This window comes from Leuresthes tenuis, unplaced genomic scaffold (assembly GCF_036924035.1).
Source record: "Leuresthes tenuis unplaced genomic scaffold, fLeuTen1.0.hap1 SCAF_15, whole genome shotgun sequence".
Classification (NCBI taxonomy): Eukaryota; Metazoa; Chordata; class Actinopteri; order Atheriniformes; family Atherinopsidae; genus Leuresthes; species Leuresthes tenuis.
The window spans coordinates 29,503,187-29,518,990 of record NW_027325369.1 but is presented as its reverse complement, the minus strand read 5'-3'; the positions used below and the strand labels follow the sequence as shown (position 1 = coordinate 29,518,990).

The following is a 15,804-nucleotide window of genomic DNA, read 5'->3' as shown; positions in this document are numbered from 1 at the left end:
CAGAAGTCTGCACACTCTTCACTGCACTGCATACACAACTCCCCAGTTTGTGTTTGGGCGTTTTGTCCTTTGGGTGAACCTCTGTCGGAGGGTGTTCTTGGGTTTGAAGTGCACTGGAAGTTTTCCTCCCCAGGCAGTTTCACAACCTTTCACACCTTGGATCCTGTGACCAAAACTCGCCCTTTCAGGCAGGTGGACAAATTCATGATAATGAACATATAGGTCAGCAGGTTCAGTGACACATGCGACTGTAACGGCCCCCTCTGCTTATAAGAGGATACTCCCCACCATCTAGTTTCGGACTGAAGAAGCCTTTCAGATGGGAGCTGAAGATTCTTATGACCGAGCTCTTATGATTACCATGACCTATGACCTGAGTTGATCAGCATATTGTCAGAAAGTATTGGGTATGAGTTGCTTGTGTGAAATGGATCACTAGTTTAGAAATAATGGGTTTTATACACCAAACCATCAGTGTTGGGAAGCCTGCTGCTGTGACTCCTCAGTGTGAGCAAACTAAACTTAAACACTCTGCAGAGACGACGTTCGGCTGCCGGTCAGAATCCACACCACACACAACAAGATTAAACCTGACACGGCAGAGAAAGCAGTCTGTACATCCTACGCTAAGAGGAACTGGAAGACTGCACAGATAAAGAAAAAGCCAACAAAGCAGTTTTTACTTTGTGTTCTCCAGTAATGTCAAACAGAGCTCATGATTTTCAGGTGATCTGGAGTTGCTTCACTCCACTTGGTCATGTTGCTGTGAAAAGTTTTTCTCCTTTTAGAAAAATGAAGACAACGAACGAATAGAGATTACGTGTGAAAAGTAAAGTGTTCGCTACACTGAACAGCCAGTCAGAGCGATCTCCCTCAATGACAGACCAGATGAATGGAGTTGGACAACGATGACGGTGCAGTACAGACCAAAAATCCAAGAGGAAATGTGAACCGATGCTCACTGATGTAGTGATGCTCTGGTTGCATCTGTGGAAAAGTTCTAAAAACTATACACTGCCTGCTCAGCATCAAACAGCAGACACAGTCTGCATCTAGCTGGTGAACACAAGGGAACATTTAGCAGCTAAAGAGCCAGAAAGAGCCCCCGAGGAGACTCTATCAGGTGAGCCAGATACAGATAAATGAATGAGGAGGCTGTGTGTGGAAGCGTCTGATGTGCAAATGAGTATAGCTGATATAACTTCAAAGCTAATGTTAGTGGTGGAGAAATGCAAACAGTTGTGTGCGGTCTCACCAGACGGGGCCTGGTCTCCCTCAGGAAACTCTTGAGGTCTCCTCCGGTCATCAGCTCCAGCAGGATGAACCTGGGCATGGCCTGCAGACTGACTCCGATACAGCGCACGATGTTCTGGTGGCTGAACTTACTGCGAGGTCAACAACACAGCAGAGAAGTGTGTTTCAGAGACGGCTTTGCTGGCAGCGTATGACAGAACTGTGTGAGCTGCTGTTACCTGATGATTAGAGCCTCCATAAGGAAGTCCAACTCATCTTGCTCAGAGCAAACCTCAGGAAGGGTCTGTTGTGAAAGAAACCAAGTCTCAGTGAGATTATCACTAACAGGCCTCATACACAGGAAAGTCGTCGGTATCTTTTTCACGTTGATTGGAAACACTGAACATCAGGCAGAGAATTATTCAATTACCACTTAGAAATTTGATTGATTCAGACTCACCTTTACTGCCACCTGCAGAGGACTCGGTTCACCTGGTATCCCCACTGCCACGCCCTCATACACCTCACCAAAAGCCCCGTGACCCAGACCCCTGCAGGCAAACACGCACATCGCTTCCACGCTATTACATTCATCTATCTGTCACTGAGCTGAAAAGCTGAGATTTCTACCATAAACAAAAGACATTTGTCTTAGAAAAGCAGAAACATTTGACATAAATATATGTTTATCCAAGAAATAATCAGTGCAGTTGGGTGAGAGCCACGGAGGAAAATAACTCATTTAAAATGGGATGTTCATCAATACTCTGAATTATTGATTCACCAGCTTCTCATGTAAAAAATGCTTTTAAAACATCTCATCAAAGAAGAACAAGTGCTGAATGTTCTTAAAATCAAGTTATTAGTTTAGACTTTCCCCTTTGTGGCCGTTTTAAGATGATTCATTACTTCTGTACCTCTGGATGATTTATTAGAAATTAAAAATATTTCTGGTTCAACTTGGCCGCAAACATTAAGAAGCAAAATGATAAACTGAACACGGGATAGTGGCATTAAAAAATAAAAAGATAGAAATAATTTCTCAGCCTTTATCACCACAGTCGACCCGCTGTGAGGATTTACACTTCAATATTTCAGGCTTTATTTAAACTTCTCCTCCCTCATAATATCCACCATATTTGATTTATTTGTACAAGTGAATTTTCTTGACAGTTACAGAGAATGTACGACTGTGAGGCAGGAAAGTATTTGGACTTTATTATTTCTACACACATTTTCCAACTCCAAACCAAAAGTGTTTTTAATGACTTCCAACTAGCAGGTGTTTGTGCACTAAAGGGCGATATGGCTTAAAAAGGTATTACTTTGTGCGTAATTAAAAAAATGGTGCAAAAAGGAGGTTAAAGTTCAACTAAAAAGTCCTAAATGGTGAAACTTCTTTCAGAACGATGTGACTTTTTAAGCAGAACCACCAGAAAATGATTTAATCTGATTTAAACCTAGACCTTATTTCTGGAATGAAACACGTTCATCTCCTCATCGAGAACAGTTTGGTGAAAGTTGGCGTCCTTCAGAAGATATTTAGATAACTCGAGATCCATATAACGGAGTGAACGGGGCTTAGAGGATGCAGCCTCTGAATAAGGCTTTATCTGTCTTTATTTCACCAATACTTTAAGAAGAATGAATGAACGAACGTGTGCTATAGCTCTGTTAGCTCATAGCTGCTGTGTTGTTGCTATTGGCAGCTATATCCTGCCATGTTGCACAAAACTATCAGCAGCGAACTATGTGTGAAGTTAGCCGACGGTCACAGAGCACGGAGTGAATGAGCTGCAGCAGCGCTTCGATGACATCATCCCAGTAGATGAGTGTGTAGAAAGCCTCTATAAGCCCCGACAGCCGCTTATTCAGAGAAAGTTGACTCATTGGATGAAAGAGTCATGGCGGATATTGAAAAGAAACGAGGATATAATGGCCTCGAGATATTGTTTAAAGGTGTAAAAATGCTCTTCATCCTTCTTATGTGTTAATCACTTAAGTCTAAAAAGTGAGTTGAGATAGAATTTTCTTTGTAATTATCCTGCATTTTTATACATTCCTCTGAGAAATCCACTTTTCTCTTGTTAAACATTGAGGTTAGAGTTTCAGTAACATTTTCCTTCGGCTGAGAGCATTTTATTTGTTCACCGATGAAATTAATCCTGAAGAATTCAATCTGCCAAATAATTGTGCCCACAGTGTGTTTGCTCAGAGGCTGTTGTCCTTGAATCGGTAATTGCACCTTCGATGTTTTTCGCCCAGCGCAGCTTTGCACACATTGTTGGTTTTAGATGATGAAATCTTTTACCTGGTGAGAGAAATGTTTCGTCGCGGCACTTCTTTCAGGTCGTTGACCGACGCCGTCTTGCCGGCGAAGCAGTAGTTGGGGTTGTAGTCCGTCATGATGGTGGAGGCCCGCAGCTTACTGAGCTTGCAGTCTGGACTCTGCAGCTCCAGCTGAATGGACTGCAGCTCTGTGTGCTTACGTCTGTACACTGGTGAGAAAAAATGTAAAGACTTTGATTCCCCGACTGATATATCCACAGTTTTAAAAAGAAGAAACAAAACCTCTGAGCCGTGTTCTTGTAGAAAATTGTAGCTGGCGGCCACAGCATACAAAGTGATAAGCTTTTAAAGATGTTATTTCTCTGAGGACCACACGCTTGTATGACAACAATCGCTGTGAAATTGAATCCTTTTGTCTCTGTGAGATATTGAATCCTCTCTATCAGATGCCAGATTTGTCTTTCTAAGATAGTGAGAAAACGTTCGAGCATTAAACCCTCAGCACTTGAATCTGTCATCTACATCCCCAAATTAAGTGCATGAACACATGCAAGAACAGAAAGGTGAGCAAAGCACAAAAGCAGTGTACACCCTCCTCCTCAATATCGCAAATGAATGCACGTCATGTTGGACACCACACAGTACGAGTCCACAGCTTCACATCCATCCACACACAAAACCCCACACCTTTTACACCAAGAAGCCTCGACCCGAGCTGTAAAAATATTAGTCTCTCTGAGAATTATCTGTGTGTGTTTAAGTGTGTGTAGGGGAGCTATTTATTTACCAAGTGCTGTCTAATGTATGAGTGCTGTCCGCTGCCGGCTAAGCAGCCGTCCATCATGAACACGTTTCATTCTTCACACAGTCGGTCCTCGTTTGCCCCCGCTCCTCCACTAATGTGTGAGCAGGAGTGGGTGTAGGTGGGAGTCTGAGCGGGGGTGTGTGTGCGGAGGAGATGATGGCTCAATGACTGCATATGTCTGGCTGTTGCTGCCTGAAAGCAGGCAGGCAGACGGTGTCTGTGCTAAGGGCCGTCTGAGGAATGTGTGTCTGCTGCGCAAACAGAAGACCTGAAAACATTTAGCTGCTGACATTTCATCAGAGACTCAATTCATAATGCTGTAACATTACATAAAAACATCTCTTTATCTCATTTCCGCCAACAATCACAGATTAGAAGCTGTAAAATTGTTCCATTTGACTTTAAATCTGTAGTTATGCTCAACGGCAATGATCAAACTCTCAGTGCTCACTATACAGCATTTATAGTGTCCATAAGGCACAGAAAGGAGTAGTTATGTACCAGGGAGCTCCTGCATCAGCAGCTAGTTTTTCTACCAACTCAACACAAAGGGACCTTTGGTCAGTTGAGTCAGTTTTGGACACATCAGGCGTCACCATAGTAACGTAAGAGTCCCGGAGCGCATCTGTTACAATTCGTTCCTTTAAATAAGAACGAAAGCACCAGCATCAAGGTTGGACTGGAGCATGAGTCCAGTGCTCGGGAGTCACCCCTAACCTCCTGTGAGTGAAGAAGACTGAAACCTCTTTGCAGTTATAACTGGATTTTACGTGTTTAGCTACCCGGAAGGACTTGTTTCCAGTGCATCACCTTCTGCCCTGAAAGGATAACTGGGAATCTGCAGCTGGAGAACTGTGTGTTGGAAAGTAAAAATAACCGGGAGTACAGGTGCTACGCTTTGTTTGGGAGTCTGTGTGAGATAGATATCCTCTTAACAGACAGACAGACAGAAAGTATTTCACAACCAGTTTGCAACCAAAAAACAAGTTGGTTAGGGTTAGAAATCAAAAGTAATTGAGCAGGGTTATGGTTGGGACATTATGACACTGTTTCATATCTGTCATTAGTGACGCTGTAACGTTAATATTAGCATGAGATCACCAGGTGATGACATGTTTTTCTCATGTTCTCCTCTTATTCTACCCAGGCTCCTTGTCCCTGTTTTTTATTTCATAATAATGATATCTGATGATTTTTCACCACGATTTTCATTTCAGAAAACTGCTCACCTTAACTAAAAGGCTACATGTTCCAACACTTGTCTTAAAGTCACTGTGGTTGCTAACCTGCAAATTGCGCTTTAAAATGAATTAATCAGGCTCTGGTTTAAAAAGTCATACAGAGTCCTACCACAAAGAGTAGCTGTAGTGACGCTGGTTCGTTAGTACTCACTAATCATGACTCCAGACACGACCAGCAGCAGGGCGGCAATGAGGGCCGATGTGCCCACAGACAGACCGAGCGCCAGGTGGGAGAGAGACGGCTGAGGAGTGGCCAGGGACACCTCTGCACGAGAAGAGGAAACAACAGCGTTATACAGCTGTTATCTTCCCCAGCAGAGCATTAACATTCACTTCGCCACGCAGATCCCCAACTTAATTAATGATCTGAAAGCAACGACACAACAGAGCTTAGGAGCAGCGACGGCCGGTGCATTGCAATTCCTCTTCAGAAGTGAGGCGAGATCTCATTTCTCGTCTAAACAGAGGAACAAATCTGCACACCGACAGAAACCATATTGAGATTGTGACCTTTTATGACCGAGCGTCACATAAATATCTGCTGCTTGTCGTTACTGAGAACAGAAGTGCAGATCACACTGTAAGGCAAGCATAGACTGTGGGCCATTAAGGAATTATTGAGATGATAATGGTCCTTTTATTTTCCTTCAAATTATAAAGTGACACTCAGTCGTGTTAATTAATTTTAGATCTACTTTCATAAATGTATTATTCATGTGAGATTACAACTTATAATTGAAGCAGAGATTCCAGCTCGACGGGGCTTTGTCTGCATCCCTTTGTCACCGTTTAACCCCGAGAAGACTTAAAACTCATTAATGTTCACATGGCTTAATGAGCTGAAGATGCATGAACTCAGGAGTCCAGCATGAAGCACATTTAAAATCCACTTCATATTGTCACTCCAACAGAATCTGTGTTAAACCTTTAACATTTAAGTGACATCAGCACAGAGCAGGGATCCACACAGCTGATACTGCTAAAAGTTGTTTTCACTTTCATTAACCTGTTAGTTTATCCTACTTTACGATCATTATTATGAATGATTTAAGCTCCACTGAAGAAACATTTCCTCAGATGAAGATTCAATAAAGCACAGACCCTTCCAGGTTTAATTACTTTTAGAGATAAATTCATTTTCTGTTGTCTGAGTCACAGTCTATATAAAGGGGAACTCCGTTATTTTTTTTAAACCTAGACCTTATTTTTGGCATGAAATACGTTTATCTACTCACTGAGAACAGTTTGGCGAAAGTCGAGGTTCTTCGGGAGCTATTTAGAAAACTCGCGATCAGTGTATATCCATATAAGGAGTGAACAGGGCAGGGACGATGCAGCCTCTAAATAAGGCATTATCTGTCTTTATTTCACCAATACTTACGAATGAATGAACGTACTATAGCTCTGTTAGCTCATAGCTGCTGTTATGTGGCTACTTGAGAAGAGCTAACGGAGGGACACAGGCACTCTACTGGGACCACTTCACTGACACGCATGGCTGCAGCACAGCTCATTCACTCCGGTAAGAACGTCCATCTTACTCAAAGTCGTTGTTCACATTGTCAACATTTGATAAATATCCTGCCATGTTGCACAGAACTAGCAGTAGCAAACTCCGTGTGAAGTTAGCCGACTGTCACAGAGCACGGAGTCAATAAGCTGTGCTGCAGGGGGGCGTGTGGATGAAGTGGTCCCAGTAGAGTGCCTGTGTCTGTTATCTTCCGAAGGAAGACGACTTTCACCAAACTGTTCTTGGTGAGTAGATAAATGTATTTATAAGGAAATAAGGTCCAGGTTTAAAAATACCAGAGTTCCCCTTTAAGATACAGTTCAGCTACATAAAGCTCTGAGACTGAGGACAGTTGAGCAATAAGGGATGAAAATGTCAGACTTGAGGTGTTGATGCAGGACACTCCGTCAGGGGCCAGGATGAGGTATTCTTCACAGTAGCAGATGAGAGTGTCCTTGCTCAAATGGCATTCGCCGCTTTCACAGTGGCTGCAGTTGTGAACCGGGCTGATGATCACCTCACCGTCTCCCTCCATAGCTGTAGGTAGACACAAACACAGAGCAGGGGGCGGATTAGACATCTCCAGGATGTCTCCTGCTGGTTAAATGAGCAAAAGTTCAATAACAGTGTGATGCAATTTACAGGAAATGATCCTAATCAAAGAATCTACGAGGACAGCGTTCCTAGATCTTATCGCCCTGCAAAAAAAATCGAGCTGCTTCCGTAAGACGTTAGAATAATGAACAACAAACATCCTTCCAGGCCTTCATAACCTTCACATTTCAGTGAAAACCAAACGTAGCTCGGTCTGATTGCCAGACGCGCGTCTTGAATAAATGTTACCCAACTGAAGACAAGTTCCAGACAAGAAAAAATCCATTATTCAAACGGTGCCAAACAGCATTTGGATGGAAGGAAACACCTCAAACTTTTCTAAGCAGTTCAAAGACAGACAGCCAGATCCGTTCGCTGAATTCAAGATGAAAGAGCGCCGCTTTTTCACTTCATGTTGTTGCAGAGCAACACTGTGATCACTGTTCAGTCAGTTTACACATAATTCTGTGTGGGCAGCAGCACATTGAAGTTTAGTTTTGAAATACTTCCATATGATTTGTAACTTTTAGGTTTTAAATTAGGCTCAAAGAATCCCAGAAATTCAACGTTACAGATCACTAGATATGTGGTTCTGTGACATTCTTAATGCTAATTAAGTGCATTTGTATACCTCAGGTTTAGAGTGCAGTCAATGAGAAAATGAGCTTTTGATCTATGGGAAATGAGGGCCAGTGAAGCTGAATATCAGCATACGCATTAGTGTTGACTTCTCTGCAACAGAGAGATCTCTAAAGTAAAACCGGCTTAGAACAGAGGCTACAGTCGAACAGTCGCAGAGATAACCTCCTATAGTCCTTATCTAGCATTTCTTTCATGGCCTCTTTAGAGAATGTCATGAAATCGAGGAAAGATGGGCTGCAGCTGTTAAATTATACATCGAGATGTTACATCTTATGCATTCTTGTGCTGTTTTGTGGAGGCTTTATCATATCTGTCATATGAAATATACCTTGCTTATCAGGATTGGTTAATTCAAATAAGCTGCCCACACTCTTACTCTTCTGTTATTCTATCTGTTGAATGAAACTTGGGTTTCTATGACTGTACAGAAATAACAGAGTAGCAAGGTTACAGCTACAAAATGTGACAGAATTATTTCCTTTCACCAAAAGATGGCTGAAGGACACTAAACAAAGTTAATGAGGTCACTTTTCCTTGGCATTCCAACAAATTTGACCACTTCCAATTGTGGCTGCCACACTTAGATACTTCTGGGTCATTTCGCTCAGTTAGGAACCTTAAAAATGGCAATAAAAAAGAAAGACTATTAGATCTGACCCCAAAGACTGTTCAGAAATAAGTTATTTCCTGTATCTGTGTCACTTGGTTTCACTCTTGAGTTTCTCCATCAGATCAGTGAACATGAGGACAGATTCGGACCGATTCTTTCACGTTCTACCCTCAGAAAAAAATACTCAGACACCAAATTGGTATTTTTTCTAAACGGACAAATCAGAAAATTAACTTATTAGGGACCTGCCTGTCACTGCACCACGCTATCCTGAGATCTAGCAACACAGAAATCTTTCTGCAGAAAGATAAAGATGCACTTTATGATGCAAATGTATTCTAGATGAGCTAGCTTACCTCTGCTGATAAAAATCACACAATGTACACCTTAATCTACTTTAACCCTTCCACACAACGTCAAAAAACACTTAAACCGGGGAGACTAAGGGTCTGGTTGAATATATGTTATTGCTAACTGTAATGACCCAGAAGTCTCGGAGTAACTGACATGATAAGAGCTTTTTCAATTTTATAAATGAAAGGAAATGAGTGTAAGTGCTTTCTTTATTATCTTCTTTAACAAAAGGAAACAGAACTAATTTTCTCCCAGAATTCCTTGCGGCTGCAAAAGTCAAAGCAACGCTCGATTATATTCAGTCATACGTACTGTGAGCAACAATGTACAGAATCTATTTATGCATTTTTAGTTAACAACCTTGGTTTAAGCGCAGTATGTGTTGAACAGCGGCAGATTCAGTGCTGCAGACCCACAGCTTAGTGAGTGGTCTCGTATCACCCTATTAACACTGGCGGTTTTAATAAGGTCAAGGAAAAGTGTAAAGGGAAAGACATTAGGAGGTAATATATTTTTTTACAAGCAGACTGCAACCTATAAGTGTGCACCATTTTGCATTGATGGTTCTAATCCCTCCTCTTGTTAGAACAGAGGATCTCTGGCTAAAACTTTAAGGGTTGTGAGGCAGCTGGGTCCAGTTTTGTTCAGGTAATCAGGGGCTTTATTGTCAAAGCATACCTGTTAACATTACTCTCATCAGCATTTCTTGTGGGTTGTTGTTCTGCATGTCATCACAACCCAGTCTTCACTTTAAGAAATAAATAAACTGATACTGAATGGTGTAGTGTTAACCACAAACACAACCTGTGGTGGTCTTTGGGACTAATTCCAAAGACTTTTTGCCCTCCATCAGATGACATCTTCCTGCCAGAAATAGCCTTAAACAGATTTCACATCATTTTCTCAATTCAGCTGTAAATAAACTAACTCTTTTAACTGTAAGCAACAGCAAACAGGGACAAAACAGTCTGAGATAAATTAGTTATGGCCAGTCAGTGAAAGCATGTGCTATTTAGTAAGCAAAGGCAATGCAGCCGTCCACAGAATCTATTTCTTCATCTGTTTTTCCAATGATTCTCTTATCTGTTTTAAGTATAGATACATAAATCTAACCCAGAAAGAGCAGAAATGTTTCCAAAGAAGAATACAAATGTCCCGAGTCCAGCTGGTGACTGCATACTAATGTGGATTTTTAGACACAGTTGTGTTGAGTGCTCCGTCACGTTAGTTTTTTTCTGGAATGAGGACGCTGATGATGGCTTCTGTAATGCATTTTGAAAATATCCGCCGGGAAAGCCTGTCTGCACATTTGATTCAGTTTCAAGGGTCCCGGGGGTTCCGTGCCCCCTAAAGGAGGGACAAAAGGTCACAGCTGGTGCCCCAGCTGATGTTGTAAAACTTCTCAACTCGATTTACACAAACTGAATTAAATCATCATCTATTTTCTGGATTATCAAACCTCAGTGAGGATGAACAGCATCACAAGGTCCAACACACCAAACGCATTCACTTTGAATGAGAAGGTTCAACCAAACTTTTGACTGCTGCCGTACGTTAGCTTGTGTGTTTTATGCAGGCAGCAGTAAAACGTTACCCAGCCAGGTCACTTCTGCTCTGTGTCCACCGTGTGTTTGTCAAGTGTTAAGAAAATTCTCCCAATGAGGCTCAGAGTCGCTGGACTCCTGGCAGCAGGGAGACGAGTCTGTGCAACGCTGTCTGACTTCTATGCTTTCTACCAAAAAATCTTTAGCCACACAAGGTTTCCTGTCGTTCCCTCCTGCCACTATCTACGTTAGATGAGTACAATGCAGTAAACATCACAATGTCATATAAGACTTCTTTGCTCACAGAAGATAGAACTAGCAAAAATAGGAGGCCTTCCTGAGCATCCAAGGTAAAGCTAACGAGATGGGAGGAAATCACAGCACACAGTGACCTTTAATCTGAAAAAAACATTCTTTTCTTATAGAATAACAAAGAAAAAGTTTGAACTGCCTTTTAGTAAAGCCTCCAGTAAGTTCAAGAAACACTTAGTTTTCATTTGGGATAACAATTGATTCAGGTATTTAATCACGAGTGTCCATAGTTAACTCATGATCACTTGCATGTGGTGGTTAGCACCGTCGCCTCATAGCATGTTCCTGGTTTGATTCCCGCCTTTCTGTGTGGAGTTTGCATGTTCTCCCTGTGCATGAGGGGGTTCTCTCAAAGTACTCCCACCGCCCAAAAACATGCACGTTGGGTTAATTGGTGACTCTAAATTCCCCCTAGAAATGAGTGTGTTTTGTTTAATTAGTCTCTGATGGACTGGTGACCCGTCCATGGTTTATCCCTCCTTAAGCACGTACAGGAAATGGATGGACAAATGGCTGAATGTCGAAATGCACCTTAAAGGGATGTTTTTTGATGCTCTTATCAACATAGCAGCACACATATATACTTATAATATATTAATATACTGCAACAATCTCAGACAAATTGTTCTTGATACAGAACGTCCTTCAGCATTCTTAATAGAATAATGCTGAAAGCTTTCACATGTGTAACATTCAGACTTTAATCAGATCTAACTAACTGTGTCTAACCTTGCGTCAGGCAGAGCTGGAGATGAGTGAGGATCTCCGAATCAGCCGGCAGGCGATACTTAAGACAGACGTACTTCGGTGATAACGCAAGTCACATCGACAGTAACGGCAGATAACTTTGAAGATGACCTCATCAGTCAAAAGACCCTTTTCTTTTAAATCCATTTTAGCTCATTATTAACACACCTGTTATTAACACGTCAATTTTGAAAGCCCAAGTTTTCACACTTTCCTGTCAGAAGCAGAAAATGAGCAAAAAAGGATTGTTCGTCAGGATTAGAGGTTCTGCATGGAAGGCAGTTACTGATCGTTCTCCAAAGGTGTGCAGATAATGACCGTAAGTAAGATTCAAAAACACGTGTGTTCAGCGCCAGCCAGCCTCCACATTAATGGCACTATGACTGAACGACTCTCTGATCTGCACTGAAGTCGTATTGTTTGAAGTAGGAGCTGCACGGTGGTGTGGTGGTTAGCACCGTCGCCTCCGGCTCTCTCCAGGTACTCCGGCTTCCTCCCACCACCCAAAAACATGCATGTTAGGTTAGCTGGTGACTCTGAACGATCCCCTGGGAGTGAGTGTGAGCGTGGATGGTTGCGTGTCTCCTTTGTCTCTGATGGACTGGCGACCCGTCCAGAGTGTACCCCGCCTCTCGCCCAGTGACAGCTGGGATAGGCTCCACCCCCCTGCGACCCTAAATTGGATTAAGCGGGTATAGAAAATGGATGGATGTTTGAAGTGGTTTGCAGCAATCAGTGAACATAAACATTAATGAATTCCTTTTTCAATCTTTCAGTGCACACGGCAGGGCTTCTGTTTTTTTTATCTGAGCTTGAGAATCTCCCCAAGTGACAAAAAACGACTTCCTGCAAATGATAAATGTCATGTGAGAGTCGTGAATGATGAATGAGACAGCAGAAAGTTACCAGCCCAGTTGATCATCAAAGCAACACTGTTTATCAAATCAGCCGACGATTCATAACTCTATTTTTCATCATTTTAATTCATTTGTAAGAGTTTTCATCACTTCCATTTATCACAGATCTTTTTGTTATTCAAATCATGAGTCCTTCACTCAAATCAGCCTCAAGTTAATCAAATCATTTGACCATTCATCACTTGGGTTTTCAGTTCACATTAGTTTTAATCACTTCAGTTTTGACTTCCATCCTTCACAGTTGCCCAATGCCGGCCCACAGAGACGAGTCTACATGTCCACAAGATTCTGACACTTTTCAGTCATGATGCTGTGATTAAAATGCAAAGAAATGTTTGAGTACAGCGTCTAAAGTTTTTCTCCCAAACCTATTTTTACTTTAATTGTAAAGCACTCTGCTCACAAAAAAGAACAGAATTGCTCATTAAGGTTTTAAGTGTTTAGAAGATTCCTCGTTCGTTTAGATAATAGGAGCTGAAAATAGAGGAAAATCTTTTATAATTACAGCAAATTACAGATAAACTGAAGGGAGGTGGATGATAAACTGAGGACTGGAGCTGTCCAACAGGCACTTCCCCTCTCAACAGCGCCGCCTCGGTTAGAGCTCAGTGTGAGAATGGTGGAGGTACAGAGAAGAAACCCATAAATGTTTCACGACCTGACTCAAATTCCTGCTAGCTTCAAATGTACAAGAAGAATTCAGCAGAGTTGGACCAACAGATGACTCACTGATCAAAATAATTAGGTCTGTCGCCTTTGATTCGACTGAGTCTCTCCACTCTGTGCTCCTTCCTTCAGAGAAAACCAAATAAACCACAAAATACAACAAATTTCTCAACGTACTGGAGAGTAGAAACACATTAACTCCCATCTATGACTGACATTACCTTTGAGGGGACCGACGAAGGGCTCTCCATCTGGGCCGAGGAAGGACGTGCCGTCATCACCATCGGATTTGGCGTTGTCATCAAGCGAAGTGTTCCCACCTAGAAGCAAAAAGAACAAAGTTAAATGTAATTACAATAAACGGCATTTTTAAGGTACTAACTGCACAGAATAATTCAGAATGAAAATGATGGGATTTTTAAACCTATTTGTCCGTGTTTTTGGATGAATGATATCGATAAGCAAGCAAGGAAAACATGGTCAGCTACTGCTAGAAGTCATCCACTAAAGGTTAGGAGAGTTAATGTGAGAGAGAAACAAGTTCGTGGACAGTGTTTGACTCTAAAGTTGTGGCTAGATGTGCTACGAATGGACACAAATACTCTTTTTGGGTGGAGACTGTCGATCAAACGAGAAGAAATCTGACACCATGCTTCCAGTTTCCAATGTTCTGCTCTCAGTGGAAGTCATTTTAGAGAGTTCCCTCTTCGGTGTTCATCTCCTGGACTTAAAGATGATTTTCTTCTTTATACCCCAGCTGGAGTATAAAGCCCTAGACTTAGCCATGGCATGTGGGACTAAATCCTTGCCATCGGTTCCTCTTTTAACATCTTCTTATCAAAATTTTACATCCAGAAACATGTGAGAGTTTTCCTTTAAGAGCACATTTAACAGACCGTCCGCACAGAAACACAAAGACTTTTGCATCTTTCTTTCTTTTATTCTTGTGTCTAATTGATTTAAAAAATATTCACACGAGAATCACAATTTTCTTTTTCTAAAATTCAGAATCAATTCACAAATTTTTAAATAAGTTTATTCAGAGTTGTTTGTTTAGTTAACACGGAGCAGCGAGAAATACAACTAAATGTATGTCCTGTTATAAGCGAAGGCAACCTTTCTGGGCAAACTTTGGAACATATAATATTAATTTACTGTAAATTACCAAACTTCTACTGACAACCAAGAATTAAATTTACTAAACAGAAAGCTTTACTGTCAATTTGAATCTGTTTAAGGCCATTGAAGGTAATTATTTATGCTAAATCTTAACCACAAACAGATTTATGTGTTATATTCAAATGGATATTCAACAATGTAGTGATTTGATTTCATATTGAATTTTTTATTCTTTTTAATGAACCTGTATTACTGTGGATTCACATCATATGACAATTAGAGGCCGATATTTGCATTCTTTACTTGTATCGGCATCGTTCGATACATGCGTGCGTTTGCCGATCAATTAGCGATTGTTCACATTTCTTTTAAAAAAAAATGCTTTTTTTGTTGTATTACTGTTAACAAATCTTCTCAGGGAGGTCATTTGCACTACAAAGGCCTCATGCTGCTACGTAAAGTGCACAAACATTTAAGTGGTAAGATTGTTTAATTCTATTGTTATATATTTAAATGTTCTACATTGTTTGCTACTGTTAATATGTTTTGTTCATAAATGTTTCTTTTTTTGTTTAAATTGAGACTTGTGGAACATTTGTTATCATTCAGTGGGTTTACATGAGTGCCATCGGATCGGATTAATGGCTAAATTACAGTAATTGATTGAGTTATTCAGTTCATGTAGACACCTTAATCTGACAAGAAATCGAATCACTTGATCCAAACACACTGAACGTGCACGTAGGCGACAGTGGATCGGATCGAGCGTTCTGCACATGCTCGAGATTTTTTCCCGGGATCATCACCCGGAAGTTGATATTATTCGATATTACTGTTGTTGTTGCCGCCGTCAGAAAGAAAGAAACAACGCGATGGAGAATGCGCCGTTGTGCATCGTCTGTGCCATAACCAGCTCATCACAGATGGAGAGGGACGGAGCTTCATCTCGCTCTGCGTTCGCCATCTTTCTGAATGCCTGAGTTTGTTGTTGTTGGTGGTGAAGACGTCAACAGGAAGTAGCTCTATTAGCGATAGCTGAAATGGGGACAGCGCCACCTATCATACCGGGATATGACATGTTTTGTGCCAGTGATTCCATTCATTCACCGCCATATATCCAAGGATAATTACCCTCACATAAGGAGCAGAACCCAACTGTAGCTGTAATCCAGTTAATCTCATCATGTAGACCACTGACTGTGTCATTTTTATCATGTAAAT

General features: G+C 41.4%; 2 protein-coding genes across 2 annotated transcripts in view; one reads left to right on the top strand and one right to left on the bottom strand.

The window, feature by feature from the left end:
• Positions 1–2,113, top strand: part of LOC140269771 (CAP-Gly domain-containing linker protein 4) — a 61,376-nt gene extending 59,263 nt beyond the window's left edge. Inside the window, exon 16 of the mRNA XM_072364757.1 lies at positions 2,100–2,113. The gene's annotated coding sequence lies outside the window, so the exon portion shown is untranslated. The remainder of the gene's footprint in view (positions 1–2,099) is intronic.
• alk (ALK receptor tyrosine kinase) overlaps positions 1–15,804 on the bottom strand; it is a 398,068-nt gene that overhangs the window by 14,466 nt on the left and 367,798 nt on the right. The window contains exons 17-23 of the mRNA XM_072364756.1: positions 13,686–13,784; positions 7,460–7,615; positions 5,720–5,833; positions 3,545–3,731; positions 1,694–1,784; positions 1,473–1,537; positions 1,256–1,385 (exon numbers count right to left, since the gene is read on the bottom strand). Coding sequence (XP_072220857.1) covers positions 1,256–1,385; positions 1,473–1,537; positions 1,694–1,784; positions 3,545–3,731; positions 5,720–5,833; positions 7,460–7,615; positions 13,686–13,784 — 842 coding nt within the window. The remainder of the gene's footprint in view (positions 1–1,255; positions 1,386–1,472; positions 1,538–1,693; positions 1,785–3,544; positions 3,732–5,719; positions 5,834–7,459; positions 7,616–13,685; positions 13,785–15,804) is intronic.